At 46.7% G+C, this 25,889-nt stretch overlaps 1 protein-coding gene across 1 annotated transcript in view; it reads right to left on the bottom strand.

The window, feature by feature from the left end:
* plxnd1 (plexin D1) overlaps window positions 1-25,889 on the bottom strand; it is an 80,088-nt gene that overhangs the window by 10,875 nt on the left and 43,324 nt on the right. Inside the window, exons 15-29 of the mRNA XM_086141324.1 lie at window positions 23,847-23,986; window positions 23,450-23,629; window positions 21,758-21,842; window positions 21,400-21,669; window positions 17,703-17,852; window positions 14,899-15,013; window positions 14,342-14,449; window positions 13,014-13,126; window positions 11,455-11,559; window positions 10,563-10,693; window positions 9,105-9,303; window positions 8,864-9,010; window positions 7,952-8,108; window positions 7,532-7,635; window positions 4,425-4,488 (exon numbers count right to left, since the gene is read on the bottom strand). Coding sequence (XP_085997450.1) covers window positions 4,425-4,488; window positions 7,532-7,635; window positions 7,952-8,108; window positions 8,864-9,010; window positions 9,105-9,303; window positions 10,563-10,693; window positions 11,455-11,559; window positions 13,014-13,126; window positions 14,342-14,449; window positions 14,899-15,013; window positions 17,703-17,852; window positions 21,400-21,669; window positions 21,758-21,842; window positions 23,450-23,629; window positions 23,847-23,986 — 2,068 coding nt within the window. The remainder of the gene's footprint in view (window positions 1-4,424; window positions 4,489-7,531; window positions 7,636-7,951; window positions 8,109-8,863; window positions 9,011-9,104; window positions 9,304-10,562; window positions 10,694-11,454; window positions 11,560-13,013; window positions 13,127-14,341; window positions 14,450-14,898; window positions 15,014-17,702; window positions 17,853-21,399; window positions 21,670-21,757; window positions 21,843-23,449; window positions 23,630-23,846; window positions 23,987-25,889) is intronic.

Here is a 25,889-nt window from a genome sequence, read left to right as displayed (position 1 = left end):
GCGTTGGCGCCTTCGCTACCGCGCGGATTTTTTTTTTAGGAATTCGGTTCTCACCATTTATTTTTTGTGATTTTTTTTTTTTTTTTTTTTTGCAGTATTTGAACAATTTTCAGGAAGAAATAGCCATAAAAATAAAACAAATAAAAACAAAAAAATACGAGATCTCGTACCCACGCTGGATCTCATTGGAATAACAGTAAACTGCTTCAAAAAATAAAGGGAACAGTTAAACAACACAATGTAGCTCCAAGTCAATAACACTTGTGTGAAATCCGACTTAGGAAGCAACGCGGATTCATTTGGACTTGTTTTAAGGACATTAAATCAACGTTGGATCGGCCTGGAGTGTGTTTTTACACTTTACATGATAAATGTGACCTCCATGGGTTCATAAATGTGATTTCCATTGATCATTTTTGTGTGATTTTGTTGTCGGCACATTCAACTATGTAAAGAACAAAGTATTTCATAAGAATATTTCATTCATTCACATCTAGGATGTGTTATTTTAGTGTTCCCTTTATGTTATTGAGCAGTGTAGATCCGTACTCAGCACGCTATTGGCTGACTGATCATAAGAATAAGAATAAGGACAAATTGTTGTGCCAGAGTTACAAGAAAAATATAACAATTCTAAATAGTAGAAAATTGAATAAACAGTAAAAAAAAAAAAAAAAAAAGGGAGAATAAGAAATAGAAATACACTATAAAGTGTCTTAAGTAACAAGTGAAAATATAAGGAGCACAAGAGTATGAAAAAATATTGTACATGTAGCTGTTATGAAATATTGCACAATTATGAACATATATACAGATAAATTATTACAATTTACAGTAAGTGGGTGAGATTATTATTCTTTTTTTTCTTTTTAAGGTTTTAAGATTTTTAAGATTCCCTGTGGCTGAAGGGAGAGGAATTAAAGTCTGATAGCCTCATTTAGGAAAGACCTCCTGTGGCGTTCAGTGGAGCTCCTCGGTGGTTTCAGTATCATGTTCCTCATGTTGACTCCTTCATGGAGAGAAGCAGCTGATCTCCTTGTAGGTTGTGTGAAAACTGTCCACTTTGTGCTATTTAGTTTGTAAAAGTGTCATTTTTTTGCGACACCCCACGCTCTACGACGCCCAGCATCGACCCAAAATAGAGCGTGGGAGGCGGAACCCGGCCGATGGCGGGCTGATAACAGTTTGCAGGAAGCTGGTAAAGGGTTGCGTGAGGTCGGTCGAGGGTTAATATCTGTACATACCATCAAAATAATCACGACTCTACTTTGCGGAAATTCACTTTTCGCGGGGGGTTCTCAGAACCCGTGAAAAGCGAGGGTCCGCTGTAATGAGACGCTACTGCCTAGCCGCCGCTAAGGCTGTATATGGAACAAATGCTAACAAACACGGCGGTAAAAAAACAAAACAAAGAGGACTATTTATGAAGATTTCCACACACGGTGTGTTTCCAGGCTGCAGCCGGCGGCGGCGGCAGGGACGCTCCTGCCCAGCGGGCCCCGATCCAGACCCTCAACACCGATCACAGGCAGGAAGGACGGTGTTTTCTATTAGCCAGGGAGCACGGCAGGCTCGCAACAAGCCCTTCCACGCTTTGAAGCCCACGCCAGGTCCACATAAGCCTATTTTTGGCGCCGTTCGAATGAGCGAGGGAGGGTGGAGGAGGGGGACGCTTTGATGGACAGAGCAGGAGCCGGACCTGGATGCTGGTCTGGTGCTGATTGTGTGCGGCGGGGACGGAAATGGATTTAAAAAAAAAAAAAAAAAAAAAAAAGGTGTCACGTGATGCCGGACAATGGGTATCAGCGCGCCACGCTGCTGCTAATTGGAGCTGATAATTGGAAAAGCAGCAGAACCTCACTTTTCGCGGGAGTTCAATGCAGGACCCCCCGTGAAAAGTGGATTCCCGCAAAGTAGAAACGCGATCATTTGGATGGTATTTACAGATATATTAGCCCTCGACCAGCCGCGCTCCCTTTTCCAACAGTAACATGGTTCTAGGCAGCGCCTGCCTCCGCTTTTATTCTGGTTGAAAATGGTTTTCTGAACTTCCACGGCCCCGTCCATCAAGATACAAAAAGCCGTATCGCCGTCTCAATTTTGCGTCATATTTCCCAGGGCTTTTGCGGCGTTTGCCGTGGCGGCAAGTCGCCGGAGCGCGAGACCGATCTCTTTGATTTCTTTGGCTTCTCTTCCGCGCCGGCAGACCAAACGGCGGTCTATTAAACCGTCGATGTCGTCAGGAGTCGTGTCTCCTCCAAGAATGCGTGCCAGCAAAGGGGAATCTCGGATTTTATTGATTTTATAAAATTAATTTTAGTGTCATTTTATCATATTTTTTACTGTTCTTGTCTTATTAGGTTAGAATATGGCTATTTCAGCACAAAAAAATAATTAAAATACTGCAAAAAAATGCTAAAGAAGGATAAATTGCAAAAAAAAAAAAACAAATCGCAAAAAAAATCTGGATTTATATGCAACGTGGGGGAGCCTTAGCGGACAAGCAGCAGCATCTCATCACAGCGGATCTTCACTTTTCGTGGGAGTTACGTTACGAGAACCCGCGAAAAATGAATGTCCACGAAGTAGAGGCACGATCATTTTATGGTATTAACAGATATATAACCTCACGCAACCCTTTATCAACCTCCTGCAAACTGTGATCAACCCACCATCGACTGGGTTACGCTTCCTTCTCTATTTGGAGTCGAAGAGCGTGATGTATCGCAAAAACAAATTGAGACACTTTTATAAACTAAGTTGCACAAAGCGTAATCATGCTTACGCAGCAAAGTGGACCAGGACATTGTACGCATGTATGCACGACCTACAAGGAGATCAGCTGCTCCTCTGCATGAACCAATAAGGATGAAGAACAACATGCTCTATCAGCCAATAGCATGCTGAGCACGGATCTCCTCAGCCAATGATATTCCGTGTGAGATCTGGCGTGGGAACAACGGTAGGAGTTTGTGATGCTGGGTATCTTGGTTTAGCAAAAGAGATCTTGTATTTTCTTTATTTTATGAAATGAATTTTAGTTTAATTTGACGATATTTCTATTCATTTTTTCTTCTTAGGTTAGAATATTATAATAATAAGAATAAGAATAAGAATAAGAACAACTTTATTAATCCCGAAGGAAATTGCAGTGCCAGAGTTACAGAATATAAAACAGTAATAAATAATAAAAGAAAGGCAGAATTAGAAATAGAAATAAACTATAAACTATAAAGTGTTTCAGTGAAACTATAAAGTGTCTTAGTAAGCAGTGATAAAACTATAAGTGTCTTAGTAACAAGTGAGGTAAGGAGTGCACAATAGTATAATAGGAGGGAACATTATAGTGTAGCAGTTATGAGATGAGATGAAATATTGCACAGTGTAGCTGTTATGAGATGAAATATTGCACAGTTTCTGAATATTGCACAGAAATGAGATATTGCAAATTTTTGTTTGTTTTTAAGTAATATATAATATTATAATATTAAAATATTATACATAATAATCTTTTTTTTATCCTGAAAAAATTTCAAATACTGTGAAAAAAAAAACACGAAATATTTATTTTTTATAGAATTATAAAAAAGATGTAGCGATTATTTCTTTTTTATCTCTGTTTAGCAAAAGAGATCTTGTATTTTCTTTATTTTATGAAATGAATTTTAGTTTAATTTGACGATATTTCTATTCATTTTTTCTTCTTAGGTTAGAATATTATAATAATATTATAATATATAAAATTGTAATATTAAAATATTATACATAATAATCTTTTTTTTATCCTGAAAAAATTTCAAATACTGTGAAAAAAAAACACGAAATATTTATTTTTTATAGAATTATAAAAAAGATGTAGCGATTATTTCTTTTTTATCTCTGTTTAGCAAAAGAGATTTTGTATTTTCTTTATTTTATGAAATGAATTTTAGTTTAATTTGACTATATTTTTATTCATTTTTTCTTCTTAGGATAGAATATTATAATAATATTATAATATATGAAATTATAATATTAAAATATTATACATAATAATCTTTTATCCTGAAAAAAATATCAAATACTGCAAAAAAAAACCCACGAAAGATTTATTTTCTATAGAATTATAAAAAAGATATAGCGATTATTTCTTTTTTATAGAATTGTAAAAAAGATGTAGCGCTTGTAATTATTTTATTTTACTATTAATGAAAAAAAAAAAAAGGAGCGAGGGTCCACTGTATATGATACGTTAACAAGAAGCCCGCTCGGCGTAATGAATGCACGATGCTGCGATTTATTGGCGTCCTCGGAGTGCGTGCATGTGTGTGTTTACATGGGGGTCGTGTTGGCGTGATGGGAAGGGCTGCCGGAGAGCGGCGGCGTATTTACTCAAGTGTGCGTGACAAAGTGGCGGTCGGCGGGTGTGTTGCGGGGTGACGTACCTCTCCCCAGGGTGTTCTCCTTCTTGTCTTTCATGCTCATGGCTAGCGATGCCGCCTCCGGGACCTGCGAGGAGAGCCGAGGACAGGGGTCAGGGGTCAGGGGTCAGGGGTCAGGGGTGAGGGGTGAGCTCGGGAGCACCTAAACAGCATCATTAAGCGTGTCTTTGAGGGTTGGGGGGTCCGCGCGGACATGTGTTAGCTTAGCGCGCGTCCGGAGGCGAGCCGGGCTCGTTAAAGCCGCGGCCTCGCCGGTGAACCCGGACGGACGGTTCCCCCCACTTCCTCCAGCTGCGCCGGCCGCACGGTTTGGCAAAAAACTAAACAGAGCACTTAGCGAGTCCAGGTAACAGGGTCAAAGGTCGGGGGTCGCCCCATGTCTGTTTACTCGTGGGCAAATGGAAGCAGACGTGAGCAAACACACTTTCGCAGAGACGGGACACCAGGGATTCCCCTTAAAGACGACCAACGCAGCTTCTAAACTAAATAAGATAATAATAATCGGTATTAGCGTGATTTCCGGATTATAAGACGGTCATTTTTTCACCCGCTTTGAACGCTGCGGCTAATTTAGGGGATTTTTTCACGCCGCCGAAACATTTAGCCTCGTCGCATCGGGCCGATGAAATGAGCGTGAAATTCTGAGGCCGTTCAATTCCGACCCTGAAAAAGACGACTTTAACGGTTTTATTACCGCAGGAGGAAGACCGAGACAGCGATGAGCTGGAGGAGGACAAAGTAGGGATGGAAAATGGATGGATGGATGGACTTTTCCTTGTCTTATTTATTATTCATCTTATTCATCGGCCGTGTACCAGCCACTGCTCGGGGGAAAAAAAGCATTTCAAGTATGTATTTGTGGATGTTACTGGTATGTATTTGATTAAATGAAATGACATTTCTGTGTAAATACCTCATGTTATAACGTGGACACCTGCAGCTTACAAACAAGTGCAGCCTATATATATAAACACATAGATTTTATTTTGCTATTTTTAGCCGGTGCGGCTTATATTCTGGTACCCAAAATAAAAAAAGTAAGAGAAGGAAAACATAACAACACACTACACGATATAATAATAAAAAATAATAAATAAATAAATAAATACATAAATAAATAAATAAATAATAATAATAATAATAATAATGAATAGTAATAATAATAAAAAATAAATAATTTGTTATTTAAAATAATATAGTGTTGTATTTTATGATATATTATAATGTTATAGTTATAATGATAATAAAGGCTATTCTATTTTATGAATACAAATATTCTCACAATCATGCAGCTTTGGATTCTAAAACTAAAAGTGTGATTTTGTGTTCTTCAGTATCAGGAAAGTAAAACTCCTTCTCTCCCCGGCGCTTGAATCTATAAAATAATCACCGCCTGCTCGGCAGCGTCGCTGTATTTTTAAGACGGATGTGTTGCGCAGAAGAATTAGGCGTTTCCCTGAGCTCATTCAAAACAGCCTGTTGTTTCCTCGGCGAGGACGCTTCCTCAGATTGATCTCGTTTTGCTCGACCCAGAAACGAAGGCGATCCCTCGCCTGGGGAGAGACGTCTCATACGTTGGCAGTTCAATGGCTCTCACTGGACATTCAAATGTAGAACATGATATTCATTCATTCATTGACTACACCACTAATACTAAATGAATAATCCCAGTATCATTGGGAGAAAAGCAGGGTCCACTTATTCACATATAAACATTCACCCTCTCATTCACATGTCATATAAAGTAACCATTCACTCATTCACACATCATATAGAGACATGCAACCATTCACCCTCTCATTCAGGCATCATATTGAGAAACAGTCATACAACATTTAGCCTCTCATTCCCATGTCATATAAGGCAATCATTTACTCGTCATATAGAGACATCCAACCATTCACCCTCTCATTCAGACATCGTACAGAGGCGGACAATATTCACCCTGTCATTCACGTCATAAAGAGACCATTCACTCATTGATTCGCACTTCATATAAACTACCATTCACTCATTCACATAGACATACGACCGTTCAGCCTCTCATTCATGCTTCATATAAGCAACCATTCACTCACTCATTCACACATCATGTAGCAAAACAACCATTCACTCATTCATAGATCATATAGAGTCATGCAAACGTTCACCATCTCATTCACATGTCATAAAGACATGAGGTGATTCACTCATTCACACGTCATATAGATCCTACAATCGTTCTTCCTCTCATTCCCAACTTATAAACAACCATTCACTCACTCATTCAAACATCATGTAGAGAATCGCAATCATTCACCCTCACGTCATTGACACGTCATAAAGACACGTAAGACCATTCACTCATTCACTCACATAGACATACAAACATTCACCCTCTCACTCAGATATTGAGAAACAACTATTCACTCACTCACATGTCAAGTAGAAATACAAACATTCACCCTCTCATTCAAGCTCATATACAGACATACAACCATTCACTCATTCACTCATCATATAGACATGCAACCATTCACCCTCTCACTCATACATCATACAGAGGCAGACAACATTCACCCTCTCATTCACGTCATAAAGAAACCATTCACTCATTCATTCGCACTTCATATAAACAACCATTCACTCACTCATTCAAACATCATGTTGAGAATCGCAATCATTCACCCTCTCATTGACACGTCATAAAGACACACAAGACCATTCACTCACATAGACATACAAACATTCACCCTCTCATTCAAACTCATATATAGACATACAACTATTCACTCATCATATAGAGACATGCAACCATTCACCCTCTCATTCAGATATTGAGAAACAACCATTCACTCATTCACCCCCTTATTCAAACTCATATATAGACATACAACTATTCACTCATTCACTCATCATATAAAGACATGCAACTATTCACCCTCTCATTCACGTCATATAAACAACCATTCACTCGTTCACATCAAAACCACAACAGAAAAGCTCCTCCACTGGCAACCAGCAACACCACTTCCAGGGAGTTTTCCCTCTGGACACCCCCGACTGCTGCCGTGGCAATATCAGGTGTTTACAGGTGCATCACACACACACACACACACACACACACACACCTGGTAGTGGAAGACCGTGTTGAGTTTCTTCCTGCCGTCCTCCATCACCGATGAGTTGTCCAGGTCCTGCAGGAGTTTGCTGTTGCTGCCGGAGTCGAACCACTCTGGAAGGGGAGGAGGGACACGCCGGAGTCAAATCTCGAAATCGCAAAAACGAGCGACGCCCGGGTCGGGCGGCGTGTCGCGACCTGTGGAAATATTCTAGACCCATTCATCAAATCGGCACTGCGGGCTCGCCGGCTTCTGGAGGCAATAACTTTGCGATTATTAGTGTACACCCTCCTCAATGCATTCTGTCATTTCTTATATTGCAGCCGCGGGTTAGTTGAGCTTCATGAGGGGAATTGACCTTTTGCAAAAGGAGATTACGTGCCGGGGAGGGGGAATGAAAATAATCAGGGGACGGGACGTTTGTCTTACCCAGATCTACGTCCTCCGCTCGCGGCCACTGGGAGAAGGGCAGGTTCTTGTAAAAGGCCTCGATGATTTTTTCCTTCACTTGACAGATGGTGTCCGTGTTCATGACCCTGACGGACAGCGAGTCCATGCCGCAGCCCTGGAAGGACACGTTGATGTTCTGCAGAGACAAACACGCGCCGCCGTTCATTTCGGCGTAATGGCGTAACCTCGTCTACTTCCTGGGAGTTCACCCGGAGCGCCGCTTTACCGGACCAGACCTCCAGAGGAGGCGAAAAAGACGGCAGGCAAAAGGGAATAATAACCCTCGACTCCGCCGCGCTGTCTAACCGTCCTTATTATGGGATGTTGTGATTGTGTCAGCTGTTGACGTTCGCGTCTGCTCTTGGATTCAATGGAGCCGGGTGACATTTGGCGCGGGAGTCGCCGAAAATACACTACAAAAAAATACAAAAAACGCCGGCGTCTCTTCGACCGAAATAACAACCCCGGCGCCGCCCCTTCATGTTTGCCTTCGTAACCCCCGCGAAAAAATAAATAAACAGCCCCGCCTCGTCGCAGACTATCCCGCTGTGGTTTACGTAGCCTAGCGGCGAGCGCTTCCATCTTGGCTTTTCGGCCCCGCGGGAGCCGTGACCGCAAAATTTGGCATTTTAACGCAGGGGTTAGAGGCGGGAGGCTCGCTCTTTCCCGCAAAGACCTCCAAGAAACCGCCGGCTCCAAAGCCTAGCGACTGACGTGAGCGACCGGTAGTCATGGGAATTAGCACACATCTGTTTATTGTCCTGCGGGCGGGTAAACGCTCCCATTGTAGTCCGGAGTTCTTGGCCGAAGCTTCCCGCCTCCGACGGCGTCTGACTCCCGGCTCGGAAATGTTTCCCCGGAACCGATCCGGTGATGTAAGAGGTGTCGGACCTGGGGTTTGGCCTCGATGTTCTCCCGGAGCAGCCACTCCTCGTTCAGGGTGTAACGGGCCTTTCCCGTGATGGCGTCGATGGAGCCTTTGTTGATCTGCTGCTTGATGGCGCACAGCAGCAGGAAGAACGGCTCGCCCACCGTTTCCTGGAGAACGCGGAGAAACGGTTCGGGCGGAGCGAACACAAGATAGCGACTTGCCGGAAAAAAAAAAAAAAAAAAAAAATCGCCCCCCGCTCACCTTGAGGTAGCTGTACATGCAGATGGACATCCAGTTGGTCAGCATCTTCTCCACCACCGACTCGGTGCGGCGCAGCATCAGCTTGGGGTTCTTGGAGGCCGAGGCGTCGATCAGGTCCACCAGCAAGTCCTTCATGATGCTGGTGTAGTACTCCAGTTTGCCGTGGAGGGCGATGGTGAGCAGGGAGGCCAAGCTGCATCTAATCGGCGAGGAGACGGATTAGGAAAGGAGACGGATGAGTCAAAACATGCTCTTGCGTGTCGGCGTGGGGTCAGCGGAGATTTGAAAATAGCTACTTTACAGAAACAACAACAAGGCTTAAGTCCTTCTCATGACACGGAGAACGTTCGGCTGAGCGACTCCAGAAAGGGGATCCCCCCCCCCCGCAAAAAAAAAAAGAAAAAAAAAAAACCCCGCTATAAGGAGAAGACGTGAATGCTGGGATGTGAAGTCACCTCTGGAATTTCATCCACCACAATGACTGGACGGCGGGGAAACGCCAAAACGGCGAAAGCCACCGCATGACCGAGTGTTTACAAAGCTTGGAGACCGCGGTGAAGGTGATCCGCTGACGGCGGGGTTTCTGGGAGCCCGTGTTGTCGGTGTGATCCCTGGGTTCTGGCTGCGGGGAGCTCTGAATCATCTGATGAAAATAGGTCAGTCAAAAAAAAAGAAAAAAAAAGAAAGAGGCCTGCAGAAATGTGCGCCGGGGGAACGAGCGGAGATCTCAGATGGCCTCGCTCCTCCGGAACGGGTCGCGGGAGGCCGGGTCGGACGGAGGGGGCAGCAATCTGCTGCAGACCGAGCAGGAAACGCTAGGAAATCTTTGAATTATAGATGTCGCTCGTGTTCGGATATCTGCCGGAATGCATTTAATACATTTTGCCATATTTGAGAGGGGAAACGTATTCATCACATGAGACACTCCTGAAGACGTTTAGATACGAGGATCATCCGAGACGTCCCTTTGAGATGATTCGGACTGGTCTTTTGTCACGGATCGGACACGTCAAAGTGATCAGGATGTCCATTTACATTTCACCTCATCCAGGCACGGCAGAACAGCGCCTGTGTGTGTGTGTGTGTGTGTGTGTGTGTGTGTGCTGAACCATCTCCGTTGATAACTTGGATCACAAATCTCATGGAATTTCATCAAGATAGCTTCCTTTCCAATGGTTGTTTCTCTATTTGACTATTTTGAGAGAGCGTGACTGTCCAAAAATACCCCAAAAAGAAAAGACGATTTATTTTACATGTTTTTTGCTTCGAATTATAAAATGAATCATTTTTGCAGTGCGGATTTTTTCTAATCTCTACCCATCGCTAACTGGGCAGCGGTTGTGTTTTTCTTTTCCTACTCGGGGGGGGTTTAACATCCAACACCGATCCCGAAATCTTTTTGGCCGACCTTTCGACGACCCGAACTCAGGTTTCGACGGATCCGGTCGCCATGGTTACCTGTCTCGCACTGCAAAGTCCTTCTGCTGCTCCAAGGCGTGGACGAACGTGATCAAAAAGTGCTTGTTGTTGAGGAGGGTGGAGAACAGGGTGATGCCCTCCTCCACGTTGGGTCTGGTGGCGTTGGTGGCCTGATGGCGGAGGGAGATCAGACAATTAGCGCGCCTGTGACGCCGCCGCCGCCGCCGCGATCATCTCTAAACACCGCTCGTCTTAATGGGCGCAGCCTATCTACGGGTGTGACCGGGCGGTGGCGTGATGAAGTCTTCCCTCTGGACCGCCGCCATATGGTGCGGCGTGCAGCCTGACAGAAGGAGAACAGTGGTGTCCATTAAGATAAATGCCTGCCTGCGAGATTTATTTGCTGTGACCTGGAAAACACTTCCTGGGAAGACGATTTGGATCCAAGGCACTTCATCACAGTTAGACAGGCTCCCCCGGCTGCCGACCCAAAACCGGCGCTGAAATCGTTACTTTCTCTCTCGCTAGCGCTAGCACCCATACACACACTCTCGGCACGGAGGTGTGTGCACCTCCATCACACACACACACACACACACACAGGAGCAGAAATGGTTCGCCGTAAAAAGCTGGTTGTCCAAGAGACAGTGTGTGAAAACCCTGGTGGGCAGTGTGAGCTTCCACAAGGTGGACCGTAATAAGGATTAACAAGTGCACACACACACACAGGAAGTGTGTCCCATGTGCATGTCGTGTCAAAAAAATGCACAATACCGCTTTTTTTTTTATGCTCGCCATCAACAATTCGCCGGTGGGACTTTAACGAGGTTGAGCGTGACCCAGTTGGGGGTCGAGGAGGGACCCGAGCCGAGGCGCCGCCGCGGGAGAAAGTGCAACGCCGACCGCCGTCCTAATGGCTTTAACCCCTCACCTGCCAGTCCTGCAGCAGCGGGTGAGTCTCCGGCAGCGCTTTAGGACCCAGAGCGTCGTTCTCGTAGGCGGGCTGGACCAAGCTGCGCTCGTAGTCCGAACACATCTGAAAGGCGCCGACACACACGCGTGTTACACAAAAGAGAGGCGGGTCACAAGATGGGCTGAAAGATGATCTACGACAGACCCGGGCATTTTACGGCCACATCCGGCCCGTTTACCTTTTTTAAACGGCCCGCCAAACTATTTTCTTTTAATACCGTATTTTCACGACCATAAGGCGCACCTTACTAAAAGGCGCAATCTCGGTTATGTGTGCCATTATTGTATTTAACACACACATAAGGCGCACCAACTGACAGGGCGTGGGTTTTATATGTACTGCTCAAAAAAATAAAGGGAACACTTGAACAACACAATGTAACTCCAAGTCAATCCCACTTGTGTGAAATCATAGTGTCCACTCAGGAAGCAACACAGATTCATTTTGACTTGTTTTAAGGACATTACATCAAAGTTGGATCAGCCTGGAGTTTGTTTTTACACTTTAATTTTGAGTGTGATTCCTAATCCAGACCTCCATGGGTTGATACACTTGATTTCCATGGATAATTTTGGTGTGATTTTGTTGTCAGCACATTCAACTGTGTAAAGAGCAAAGTATTTCAAAAGAATATTTCATTCATTTAGATCTAGGATGTGTTTTTTAAGTGTTCCCTTTATTTTCTTGAGCAGTGTACAATCCACGGCCACGCGTCCCCCTTTAACGTTCTCATGGTGTTCTCTACTACGTCCGCCTTACAACAACACACACACACACACACACACAAGGCGCACTGAACGATAGGGCGCACCGCACGTTTTGAAGAAAATCTTTTGACTTTTATGTGCGCCTTATGGTTGTGAAAATACGGTATTTTAAGAGGTATTTTCAATCAATATTGAATTTAGAAACTCCTTATTTTTTCCCCTTTGTTTAATTTTGTATGGATGATTACATATGAAATAATGTCGGTACATTTATATGATCATTCATGATTTTAAAGTAAAAAAAGAAAAAAAAATGCCAAAAAATGTAAATAATTAAAATGAAATTTTCATTTTGTTCGATTTACGTGGTACCGAGTTGGCCCGCGCGTAAAAATGAAATAAGACATGCGGCCCACCAGCCAAAATAATTGCCCACCCCTGGTCTACAACAACAAGAGGCCGTGAAGGTGTGTGTGTGTGTGTGTGTGTGTGTGTGAGAAAGGGAAAAACCATGGAGCGGCTGAACCACCTGGATTTATGTTGCCTTTCAACACTCCGCGCACATTTTCTGCAGACTCGGCGTTGCGCAAGACTCTTGCAAAACCATGTGGGTGTGTGTCTTGAGAAATCAGGGGAAAAGTTTATTCGTCTCAACGCCCGACGTTATTGCGTCTTCCGGGGAAGTCGGAGCCTGCGGTCTGAGCCCGCGCCGCCGGGAAAACAGCCGCTTGGAAACGATACACCGGATCCGCCGGACCTCGTGAGCGGCGGCGGCGGAATAATATCGGTTTAATGACGGCGGCGTCTCACCTTGGGGAAGAAAGTACGCGTGACAAACTGCTTGTACTCCAGGAAGGGGATGCCCTGGCTGCGATTCAGCTCCTTGGTCAGGTCGGTCATGTCCGTTTGCAGCTCGGCGAAGCCTAAGATCACGGATAAAAGGTTGGAAAATCTACAATTTCAACCGTTTCATCGCAGGAGCCTCTCAAAGCGTAAAGTTTCCCCGACCCCCCCCCCCCCCCCCCCTTCCCGGGATGCTGCGCCATCAAATCCGCCAAGTCTTACCAGCATATTCTCTGATCCCTTTTCCTTTCTCATGCTTTGCCAGGTTTGCGCTTTCAAGCTCGGCACGCCGGCAAATATTTACCAGAACGACAGCGAGAGCGAGCGGCCAAATCCGGTCGGAGGGTTGCGCGTCCAGAACACGTGTGCCGGCAGGAGTTTACAGGCGGTATCAGCTCGTCCAGACGCCGCGTCCAATTGGAATCCGCGGACGCTAATGGGCAGCGCTTTACAGGAGACGATCGAGTTCTGGGCGAACCGGAGCCGAGGAGGCCTTCCCGCGGAAAAGCTCCTCGCGTCACGGGATGCTCGCCGAGGACTTAGGGATCGCAAACACGCGTTTCACCGCTTTCCCTCCCTCGCTTTATCCCTTCTCCTGCCTACTAATATCCGCAAACCCTCCAGGCAGCTCGCACCATCTCCTCCTGATTAGAAGCAGGAAGCTCAGCCCTCAAAGCATCTCTTCTCCTTCGCCTCCGAGCAGAAAACGTCCCGTAACGCCTTCATTTTCCGCCGTTTCACGGCGTCGGCGTCGCCGGCCGTGAACCTCGGCCCAGAATCCGTCCCTCCCGCTTCTCCTCGAACCCGCGACCCTCCGCGCTCCCGTCCTCCCCCGCCCGGCGCTATAAATCCGAGCACTCAGACGGCGAGTGGCCTTCACGCCGCTTTACTCCCAACACGGCTAACACACACGTGTGCGGACGCGCACGTACCAGACGCGGCAAACCCGGTGTGTCCGCATGTGACGGATCGTTTGTCAGACATTGGATTTTATGAGTCACGCTTACTAGGCACAAATCTGTCAACAGATGTATCACCCTCACATTTCAAACTAGAAAAACCATCTCCCACACACACACACACACACACACACACAGATGTGTGCGCACAAATAAATGTGGTCGATATTTCTGTCTCTCCACACTCTCTTTTTTCACGTCAATCGACACAAAACATCATTTGAGGTCTGAGCGGCTTTGACAGCGGGGCTCGTTCGATAGCAGCTGTGTGAGTGCGCGCATGTGTGTGTGTGTGTGTGTGTGTGTGTGTGTGCGTGCATCCTTATGTAAACACACCTTTACGAATCTCCTCTCTGATCTGTGACTCCATCTCTTCCATTTGGAGGAGTGTTTTCTGCCAGTAGCGTTCCGCCCTTCGGCTCTTCGTGCAGTACACCACCAGGGCTGGGAGGGAGGGAGGGGGGAAAGCGGATCCGTGAGCGCGTCGGGAAGCGGCGAGACGCACGACGAGTGTGAAACGGCGGGTTAAAGTTCATCTCGTTTATGAGCCTTTGTAAAAATCTATGAATATGACTGCCCGGGAATATGGGAATCATCTGTGCCTGCGCTTCGCTTCAAAGTCTGAATGTCTGAAATCAGATCCGAAGCGGGAAAGTGATGGATTATCCACAGCTTTTTCACCAATTGCACCTGCCGCGCACACACACACACACACACACACACACACACACACACGTATACAGAGTGGGGGAAAACAGTGGGGTCTTTGTAATCTGGGCACTGAGGCGGCGTGCAGCTCCACGCCGACCCCCGAATTCCATTTATCTGCTCCACATCTGCTGCCTCCATTGGTGCGGCCGTCATCCGGCGGCGAGCGCGTAAACAAGACCCACCCACGGTGCAGAGCAGCAGCAGGACGCAGCACACCACGATGGACACCACGATGGCCAGCTCGCTGCCGCCCAGCTGCACTTTGGCGATGGTGTGGTGGAAGTTCCCCACTCTCACCTGCGAAGAGGATCGCCGGTTAGCTGCTTTGTTTAGCTTTTCATCCTTTAATATCTTTATTATCGTGACAAAACCACCCCGGACGATTGAACCGGAGACTCCGATAAGCCGCGGGGTAAAAATATTATGTTGAGAATCTCTTTTTCTGTTCGTGAAAATGTCACCGCGCGTCGGTAGGAACGTGTAAGTATTCACAAGTAATTATCCAGATGTTAGCAGGAGCCAGCAGCCAATCACCTGCCTCCGTCTAACACCTCCTCCGCATCCTCTTCTGTTACACCCACTTCCTGTTCTCCCTCCCTCCGACCGTAAATCTCCTCTCGGGCTAGACCTCCACCTTCAGCGTCCTTCCACCCGGATCTTCACCGTCCCTCGTCCCGTCCACGTCCAAACCATCTCAGTCTGACTTCTTCTAGAACCGGCGCGTCCAGACGTTTTGCAAAGAGGGCCGACCGAGCGGACGTTAATATTTAGTGCGAGTGAAATATTTCGTGAATTTGTTTTTTTGCAAATGAAACTTGCAAAACACAAATTTTTTTTCATATTTGAACACCACATAAAAAAAAAAATGTAAATGTAGGTTCATTTGAAACATTGCATGCTATTCACTATTAAATGCTCACTAAATCCAAAACATGTGAACAGGAAAATAACACTAGCAGAGTTATTAATAAGAGGTACATTGAAACCCGTATGAATCCTCGTCTTATCTTCCCTATCAAAAAGCAAAAATGCAAAGTTTTTCATGATTTGTCTGTGGAGGTTCTCAGTCATCCAGGTTCTGCTGGATTTTTGTGGAATTCCTGTTAAAAATCTTCTTGTCCCGGCGACCGGAGGCAGAAACTCAAGTTGTCAAGATAAGAAAATTTTAATAAATTTATCATTATTTCAATTTTAGACTCGTATCGGACTAATATTTAATTTGTCAGGTTCGATTGTTAATCGATCATTGATTTTATGGCCGCGGGCCGATGTAACCTCGAACACGGGCCGCATTTGGCCCGCGGGCCGGACTTTGGACGTTCCTGTTCTAGAACATTCATCATGTGCGGCTCCTGATCCTCTCCCTTCCTCCCTCACTTTCTCCTTTTCTTTTCTTCTCGTTGACACCCGATGAAAAACAAATATGATAAATGAGTCGTCGAAAAGCCGTTTCCGGGGCCTTGGCGACAATGCGCGAGGAACGATCCCGAAATCAGACGAGACTAAACATGCAAATACTTCAAAACAAGAAAAAACAAATAATAAAACGAGCTATTTGTGTTTCAGCCGGTTGTTTGTTTGGAGGGGCCGCTGCCGAAACGCCCCCACACCGTGTTGCGTTTAGCCGCCCATGCCGATTCGTACATTCCGCCTTTCTTTAACCGGTTCGTCGCCTTCGGTGTCGCGGGATTAGCTTTTCGGTTAAAAGCGAGTCACCCTCGGGGCGAACAACGGTGCCGGAGGTGACCTTGAAAAACAAGCAAAGCCGGATGGAAGCGCACGTGTCCTTTTCGAACGGGGACGGGAGCGTTACTTTTGCATTTAGATCAGGACGAAGACGGCGACGCGTCATTGAGATGCAGATGCAGGGTTTGCGCCTGCGTTCGCGGGGACGCGGACGCGCGGCGCCCGAGCAGATGCGCATTTGCAAGCGCTAATCGCTTTCTATGACACGGGTGCAGAAACAATGACCAGAGTGGGGGGAAAAAAAAAAGGTCTGTTGCCGCCGCAGATGAGCTCGGAGGAGTCACCCGGTTCAGACTAACCCAGATGTGACAAGAAAAGGACTTTCACTTCTGCTTTCTGGTTAGTCAGCGACGCCTCCTCCCCTCACATCCGTCCCTCACCTCCACCAATCCACACTGATTTTCATGAAAAGAGACGATAATAAAAAGGCTCCGATCTTCAAACCGAATCCCCTTTCCGTCGGCGGGTGCGGGGAGAGGACGCTCACTGGGTTTCCTCCATCTTCTCCTCCTGGAGCGGGCATTCACCCAGGCGACGCCTTCTTCCCCAGGCTGCCGCGACCAGCCCGGGTGTAATGGAGGGGAAAATGCCATTGTTCCATGTTCCTGTTTCGCTCAGGGTGCAGAAACGGGCGCTTCCCACATCCACTTCTGCAGCTCGGCGCCGCTTTTGAGCCAAGCAAAACACTACGCGTGTAAAAATAGATCCTCCGCCAAAACTAAGTGAGAGGAAGGGGGGAAAAAAAAAAATAATTCAAAAGGCCCCCCGAGCTGAGCATCTGCCAAAAAAAAAGGTATGCGTTTATCAAAATGCGTGCGTTTATTTACGTTCCGGTCAAATCCGCGACCGGCGAATCCTGGCGTTTCGACGACATTTAAGTCGATTCCGGCGCCGCGTTTAAGTCACGGCGTAAGTTTCCGAGCTATTTCGACAAACCACTCACGGTATTTAAATATAGATGAACGCTTTTCCCCGCTTAATAAACCCCCATCGACGCAAAGAGAACAGCAGATGGAAGGGGTGGGTGGCGACGGAGGAGGGGGGCGTCTGGTTTTTATCGGGACTACAAAGGGCTCGACCGCATCTCGACGGAGATCCCCCTAATAGTCAGAGGCCCGGAGACATAACAAAAACATGAGCGAGGTGTGAGATCACCGATGACGACGCCCTCCCTGGAACGAGGAGCGAGGATTATCTTTAAATCGATGTTTAACCGCCGTTTCTTCGCCGGCTCACTCACTACGACCGGCATCTCCTTCTCGCTGGAGCTCAGGAGGCCGCTGATGGTGCAGTGGAACAGCTGCTCGTTGTGGAAGCTGATGTTGCAGGGGTACGAGCCGATCGTCACCGAGTACTCCTCCGGCACCAGCTCCAGATCGCTCGGCCCTTTCTGCAGAGAAAAAAATGGAAAAAAAAAAGCGTGTCAGTCGATCTGCATTTAGAAACGGCGGCGTTTTTTTTATTTTTTATTTATTTTTTTTTTCATGTCGACCAAAACAGCTTTACATGCACGTCGTCGCGCGCGAATATTTCCCCGCAGACTTGTCACGCAGCCGTCACAGTCGTGCAGCGGAGGCCGGCTTTAGGAGAGGGTTCAGCTTAAAGCAGCAAATAGTCCTGCAGCCTTTTCTCACACGGATAAGGAGGGTTTCTCCAAACAAATCCAGTGACAGCTCTGCCTCTGCGCCAAATAGCTTTCTCACGGCCTTCGTGGGAGCCGAAAGGGGGAAGAGGACGTTTCATTTCGCTGCCGAGAGACAGCATCGTTTCATTCATGAGGTTGACTTTTAGCTTTTTAACGCCGTGGCGGACGTGGACGCGCGGTCATTCAGATTCGAGGAGATGAAATGTGACGAGACAACGGATGCACCGTGTTCACGCGCTTCCAACCCTCCGATGGGAGGAGGGGCAACTAGCGACAAATAGCTATTTGGAGGAGGGTTAGCATTAAAAAAAAACACGCAAATCCTTATTAAACCTCTTTATTTTAATCAGAATTTGTACGTTTGGACGTCGTCTGATCACTTCCATGTCGTCACCATCGCCGCATCTGCCAGGCCGAGGCTGATGACAATTAAAGCGAAGATAAACAAGCAGACAGTCGATATCGGGGGTAATCAACCTGTGCGCCGCAGCTAATTTGGGAAGAACATTAGTCGTAATTGTGGGTTTATCATCTGCATGACCGAAGGGACATTAGCGACAGGCTCGGCGTCGATCGACACGTTTTTTTTCCCCGTTTCGCGTGACAATGCTACATTCTGTTTCTTCACGCTATTAACCGTGTCTGGTTGTTCCGGGTGAAATCCGCCCCCCCCCTCGTGTTTGAGCATCATCACCTGGAGGACGCCAGAGTGATGAAAGTGATGTGAAACAGCGAGCAGGTGAGGTTTTTGCATTCTCCTATGACGACCCATCTAAGTAGCGGTCGGGTTATTGCGGACGTGATAACCATGGCGACCGCGACGAATGTGCAAAATGGCTATTTTGCAGAAAACACTTAACCCGGGAAGTCGTGGGCCGGCGAGGAAATGACAGATTTGCAAGTTCAAGATGTATCTGCGTCTGATCGCCCGGACGTTTTATTTCGATTTGTACCGACCGGCCCGGCCGACGGAGCGCCGCCGTCTCCGCGAGGGGACGCGGCCTAAAAAACGGCGAGAAGAAGGGCCGCCTCCGGTGAATTGCAATTTCCCTTTCGTGTGTTTCGGAAAGGCAAGGAAGCGTGTGTTTATTCCCACTGCGCTTCCTTGCTTTGATTACACCCAGAGGGTCCCGTCCCGTCCCGTCTGCAAGATGCCACCTCCCAGGTCTCTGTCAACAACCGCTTCCTAACACACACACACACACACACACACCCATAACAACAAGATGGGCACGGAGAACATGGCACTCGTGCACAGCATGTTCAAGCATATGCTAATATAAATGCTTCGAAACCCGACGTGCAACACGAGACTTTTACACTGGTTGTTTTTGTGCCAAAACAATGAAATCTAAAGGTCAAAACAGGATAAAGCCAAACAGAATCCGCCCACATTCCAGCTCCGGTTCCTTAATATAGGCCCCGGCTGACTAACGGCTTCTATTAAACACACACACACACACGTACACACACACACTGGCAGGGCCGGATCCACCGGAAACATCGCCCGACGAGTTGATCGGTCGAGACGCGAGAATCGTCCGGCGATCCCTCGGTGGGTTCCGACACGTTTCCGAGGCCCCGTCGAGAGCTTTCTGAGAATTTGTTTCTTTCCAAAAGGCAGCGTCACGTTTCCTGGGGGAATTATTGTCGAAATCGTCTTGTCGTGGCAACCGGACTTGAATTTCTTCACTTGAAGATGTTTCACCCTTCATCCCAGGGGCTTCTTCAGCTCTGAGCACTTCAGAAATTCAAGCCCAGTTGCAACGATAAGAATAATATTAAAGAAGAAAAGAAGACATATTACAATCTTATTCCATCCGGCGGCCCGTTTTTTCTATTTCTGTGTTTTTGATCTGAGCCTAAAATTGTAAGAATGAATGTCTTGGCGACTGGACTTGAATTTCCTCTTCCAGTTTCCAAGACGAGATGATTTCGACAAGAATTCAGCCGAGGTCGCGGTGAATCCTTGTCAAAAAAATATCGACCCGGATGACGGAGAACCTCCGCAAACGTGATTCTGGGGGAAGTAAACCTTTGCTCGTGCTCACCATCATCAACTTTTGAAGGTTTCTGCGCGCCGTAGCTGCAGACCTTTCATTCATTCATTCATCTGCACCGCTAATCCTGCACGGAGGGTCGCAGGGCCTCAAATAGAGACCTGCAACCGTCCATTTCTTCATCATATTTAGACCCTCCACGTAAAACCATTCATATATCTGGACAGCTAAGGGTCTTCGCTGAACCTCCTGCATGGGTTTGGACTTTGGAGGAACCCTGAGGAACCCAACTCAGGGAGAACACGGAGGCTCCACACAGAAACCTGCACTATTCACTATTATCTAGTCCAGGGGTCGGCAACCTTTAACACCCAAAGAGACATCTGGACCCGGTTTCCTGGGAAAAGAAAACACTGGGAGCCGCGATTACTTTTTGACGTCTAAAATAAAGGTACCACTGTTTATATTGCTTTTTATTACCTTTACACTTTGTATAAACAAGTGTGTTGCTTCTGAAATTCACAAAGTATTACGGAGAAAATTAAATTTCATTTATGTAATGAACTCATTTCGAGCTTTGGGCTTTCAGAGCGTGTAGCGGAGCCTTGACCTGAATTTTAAAAATAAATCGGGAAAAAAAATCACTGTGTCAGTAGACAAGAAAAAAAATAAATATTTGCAAAATATCTTCATCAATATTTATTTTACCAGGTTTATGGGACTTCTGCTCCTGAACTTTTGCGCACAGCATCTGCAAATCGGGACTTTACCGGCTGGCGGGTAGACCGGCTTCCGCCAGTGTGACGTTATTTTGAGCGGCAAAAAAAAAATTAAGAAATAAAAATAAAAATGTAATAAGTAATAAATAAAAAACAATAAAAAAAAATAAATAAACAAAATAATTAATATAATTCTATTTAACATTTCAAGATCACAATAATCTTCCAACCTAGAACTAAAAGTTAAAAAAAGGAATTAACATGCACTTCAATTGAATATTTACAATTTATTTTCTCAAGTCGCTCGGAGCCGCAGTGTAAAGATGGAAGAGCCGCGGGCTGCCGACCTTTGACCTGGACAAAAGCGAATGATCTCGTCTGACTTGGAGGTTTGTGACAAAGATCTCGTAATTTGAATGAAACGTTGGCGGTTGAGACGCTTCCTGATGATAAGAGAGCTTCTTCACTGTGTCGGTCTGACATTTAAATTGACAGGAAGTGCGCTCGCGGGCCGGAAAACGGGGGTTTGAAAGGTGCATCGTTTCACACTTCCTGTTCGGCCGCTTCACTCACGTTGATGATGAGCGTCAGCTGCTCCCCTGGATGGTGCTTGATCAGCTTCTCCTTGTTGGGCGTGAAGAACTGAGGGTCCTCCATGTACTCCAAGAAGAAGCGACCCTCCTCCGGCTCCTCCTCGTCTCCCTCCGCGTCCTCGTCCGAGGCGGACGGGGCGTCTTCGGCGTAGAGGACGCCGTTCAGGAGGAACTGCACGGCGGTCCGCTGGGACTGGCCGGACGGCGGCGAGGGACAGGTGATCAGGGACGGGGAGAGGACGCCGCAGGGCTGGAGGAAAACCAGAGACGACAAGATGGTACGAAGGTTCTCCCCTCTCCGAGCGGCGCCGCCGGAACTGGAATTTCCGAGAACTTACCGCGCTTCCGATCCCGAGCACCTGCATGCTGACGGTCTGGACCAGATCGAAACCGCGGCCCTCCACAGAGATGGTCCTGCCGCCGCTGGAGGAGGTTTAAAAACGGTGACATTTTTCAAAATCCCCATCCCAGATGGCCGGCGTACGGCCTGGAGAAAGGGTCGGCGACGGAGCTGCGGCGTCTGCAATTCGAGGACTATCGATACACGCCGAGCCACGAGTCCGTGAAATGAAACGGCGACTTTGTGACGGACGGAAGGGTTTCGAGAAAAGCCCGAGAAACCCAAGGACTCGGGTCCTCGAAGCCGCCGGGATTGCAGCCACTCGACTGAGCCGGGAGCTGGAAAGAGGAGAGCGTCACGCTTGGTTTTGGGGGAGGAAAAAAAACAAAACGGGCGTTTTTTCGCAACCCAGACGTTCGCACTTTAAAAAGATTGTCAGTCTGCGAGATCTCGGACGGAACGGCGGCCCGTCCGCGGGTCACGTTCCCTTCTGGCCCTCGTATCTCGTGTTTTTTTTTTCCACGATGACAGACGGAGTGCCGCTAAAGCTAATCCCCGGAGCCGCGAGCCGGCTAACGCTCATCCGTCAGCTCCGTTTCCTTTCTGGAAAAAAAAGACGACGCCATTAAGGTGCAGACGTCCCGCGTGAGTCAGCGACACCTCCCGCAGACGCCGGGACGGTGAGTCACATCCAGGCCTTGGATTCTTCTCAGACTGGCACGACATTAAACGCTGTCGGGCTGAAAAACCCGTGACGGAATCTATCAGCAGGGAATCTATCAGCATAAAGACGTGCCATTATGGACTCGATAAATTCAGTAATAACGCTTTAATCAGCCGTGCAGGAATCACGCAGAAATACACGCATTTATCTATTTTATTTATTATTTTATTTTAATTTAATTGTATTTATTATTTTTATAATCTATTTATTATATTTATTTTAATTTAATTTGACTTTATTTTATTCATTGACTTATTTATTCTGTCTGCTTTTTTGCACTTGCATTTCACGAGTCATGTATTTATTATTTTTATAATTTATTTATTTTATTCATTTTAATTTAATTTTACTTTATTTTAGTCATCGACTTATTTATTTTATCTGCTTTTTTGCACTTGCATTTCACGTGTCATGTATTTATTATTTTTATAGTTTACTTATTTTAATTTAATTTTACTTTATTTTAGTCATCGATTTATTTATTTTATCTGCTTTTTTGCACTTGCATTTCACGTGTCATGTTTTATAATTTATTTATTTCAATTTAATTTTACTTTATTTTAGTCATCGACTTATTTATCTTATCTGCCTTTTTGCACTTGCATTTCACGTGTCCTGTATTTATTATTTTTATTTTATTTTAATTTAATATTACTTTATTTTAGTCATCAACTTATTTATTTTATCTGCTTTTTTGCACTTGCATTTCACGTGTCACGTTTTATAATTTATTTATTTTATTTATTTCAATTTAATTTTACTTTATTTTAGTCATCGACTTATTTATTTTATCTGCTTCTTTGCACTTGCATTTCACGTGTCCTGTATTTATTATTTTTATTTTATTTTAATTTAATTTTACTTTATTTTAGTCATCGACTTATTTATTTCATCTGCTTTTTTGCACTTGCATTTCACGTGTCATGAGACTCCCATCGCCTTGCATCCAGGCGCCGCCGGACGTACCTGAGGTAGCTCTTTTTGGGATGGATGAGGCCGATGGTGGGATTCTTCTCGTAGGTGTACGTGGCGCTCAGCGCGGCGCTCTGACAGGGAGCGTCCTCGTACGCCACGCACACCGCCACCGCCTCGCCGCTCGCCTGCAGAGCGGCGGGCATGGTGCACTCGATGGTTTCATCACTTTTCCTAAAAAAGAAAAAGACGGGAAACTGGCATCGGTTTCATAATAGCCTACTGTTTGTCTGAATGCGGCGTGAAATATTCTTCACAGATATTACAAACGGAGTTGTTGACACCGAAGATGACGTAATAGGGAAACGACAATAATCCTCCGGCCGGAGTTGAGCTCGCGTCAGACTCCGAGTTTAACCCTTCGCACGGAGGCTTCGGAGGAGGTACCCACTCTGAGATGATGCACTCCAGCGAGTTGTTGACCTTCACGCTGACCGCGGAGCCGATGTTCAGGTTCTCCCCGCTGAGCGTCACCCTGGTTCCTCCGGCGCGGGGGCCCTTGCCCGGGACCAGGGACTGCAGCTTTGGGACCTGGAGGGGGCGGGAGCAGAAAAAGTAAAAATCACAGAAGATCCATCTCACGTCCCGACATCTTCCAGTCATCGGAAACGGAAGGGTCGATTTTGGAGATCGGGCTTAGATGGGGAAGGTGGATTGGCCGTGGCGACCCTGAGGGGAAGAAGCCCAAAAGCAGTAGAACATTTTATCCTCGTCATTGCTATCATCTCTGTTTATGCTGTTGTTTACTTTTGTTTGTCTATTTTTTTGTCCTTTAGTACCCTTGATGTTGTTGATGTCTTCTGCTATTTTCCCATTGTCTTCTTATTGTCTCTCTATTTATATTCGTATTCAGTGACATTTATAACTGTTACGCTGCTGTGACAAAAGAATTTCCCCCTATGGGGATCAATAAAGTTTATCTCAATCTTAAAACCCATCCTGTTTTTTTTTTTTTTTTTCAAAGCTGAAAAATATCTGCTGACTGCGAGCGGTAAATCAGCGCCGCCGAGACCAACGGGCCTTTTGGGGGATCGGAAATATACACTATCTGTCCAGAAGTATTGGCTCAACCATCCAAATAATGGGAATCAGGTGTTCCAACCACTATAGGTGTATAAAACCAAGCACCTCGGCATGCAGACTGGTTTTACAAAGATTTGTGAAAGAAGGGGTCGCTCTCTGGAGCTCATGGATTCCAGCGTGGAACTGTGATGAGATGCCACCTGTCGGGAAATTTCCTCGCTCCTAAATATTCCAGTCAACCGTCAGCCGAACATGGAAGCGTTCGAGAACCACAGCGACTCAGCCACCAAGTGGTAGGACACGTAAACTCGAGGCGCATCGTGCCAAGAGGTCGCCGATGCTCTGCAGAGTCAATGGCTACAGACCTCCCAACTTCACGTGGCCTTCAGATGAGCAGAAGAATTGTAGAATGGGTTTCCATGGATGAGCAGCTGCAGCTAAAGTGCAAAGCAAAGCGTCGGACGTAGCGGTGGAAAGCATGCTGACACTGGACGCCAGTGGATACGAGTTCTCTGGAGTGACCAATCGCGTTTCTCCATCTGGAGATCCGATGGACGAGTCTGGGTTCGGCGGTCGCCAGGAGAAGGCGACTTGTCTGACGGCGTTGTGCCGAGGGTGAAGTTCGGTGGAGGGGGATCATGGCGTGGGCTTGTTTTCGGCCCCTTAGTTCCAGTGAGAGGAACTAGGAGACATTTTGGACAATCCCTGCTCCCGACTTTGCGGGAACATTTTGGAGCCGTTCCTTTTCCGGCACGAATGTGCACCCGTGCGCAAAGCAAAGTCCATAAAGACCCGGATGAACCTGACTGACCTGCACAGAGTCCTGACCTCAAACCCACGCAACACCTTTGGGGTGAATCAGAGCGGAGACCGAGAGCCGGGCCTCTCGAGCGACATCACCGATGCGCTTCTGAAGAACGGTAACATTTCCGTAAACACACTCCTGAACCTTGTGGACGGCCTTCCCAGAAGAGGTGAAGCTGCCACGTCCTAGTGAACCCTATGCATTAGGAATGGGATGTCACTCGGCAGGTGAGCGTCTACTTTTGGCCGTACAGTGTATAAACACACACGCTCTTCACCGAAGATCTCCAGCTCGGCGGCTACCGCTATTAGCATTCAGGCATTTTTCAAACCCGCTACCCCCCGCGTGAACCTCGCCCCGGCGAGGGGGTTTCGGGGGGAGGGGGGGGGGGGGAATCCTCGCTGATAGAATCCACTTCCGCAGTGTGGCGAGACCTATTGTGTGTCTGGGTGGATGTGAGGAGGCAGATGTTTCCGTCACGAGGCTCGAGGAAGGAGATGGAGAAGACACACATATCCTGTCTCCAAAACAGTTTTCCCTTTCTCCCACACCTCAACCCCCCTTCCCTTCCCTCCCTCCGACGCCCTGCGGCTTAAACCCCTCGCG

This window comes from Fistularia commersonii, chromosome 34 (genome assembly GCF_037954325.1).
Source record: "Fistularia commersonii isolate RoL2024-O1a breed Wild chromosome 34, RoL_Fcom_v1.0, whole genome shotgun sequence".
NCBI classification, from domain to species: domain Eukaryota; kingdom Metazoa; phylum Chordata; class Actinopteri; order Syngnathiformes; family Fistulariidae; genus Fistularia; species Fistularia commersonii.
The sequence above is the reverse complement of the archived record's forward strand: the minus strand, read 5'-3'. Positions and strand labels throughout refer to the sequence as shown.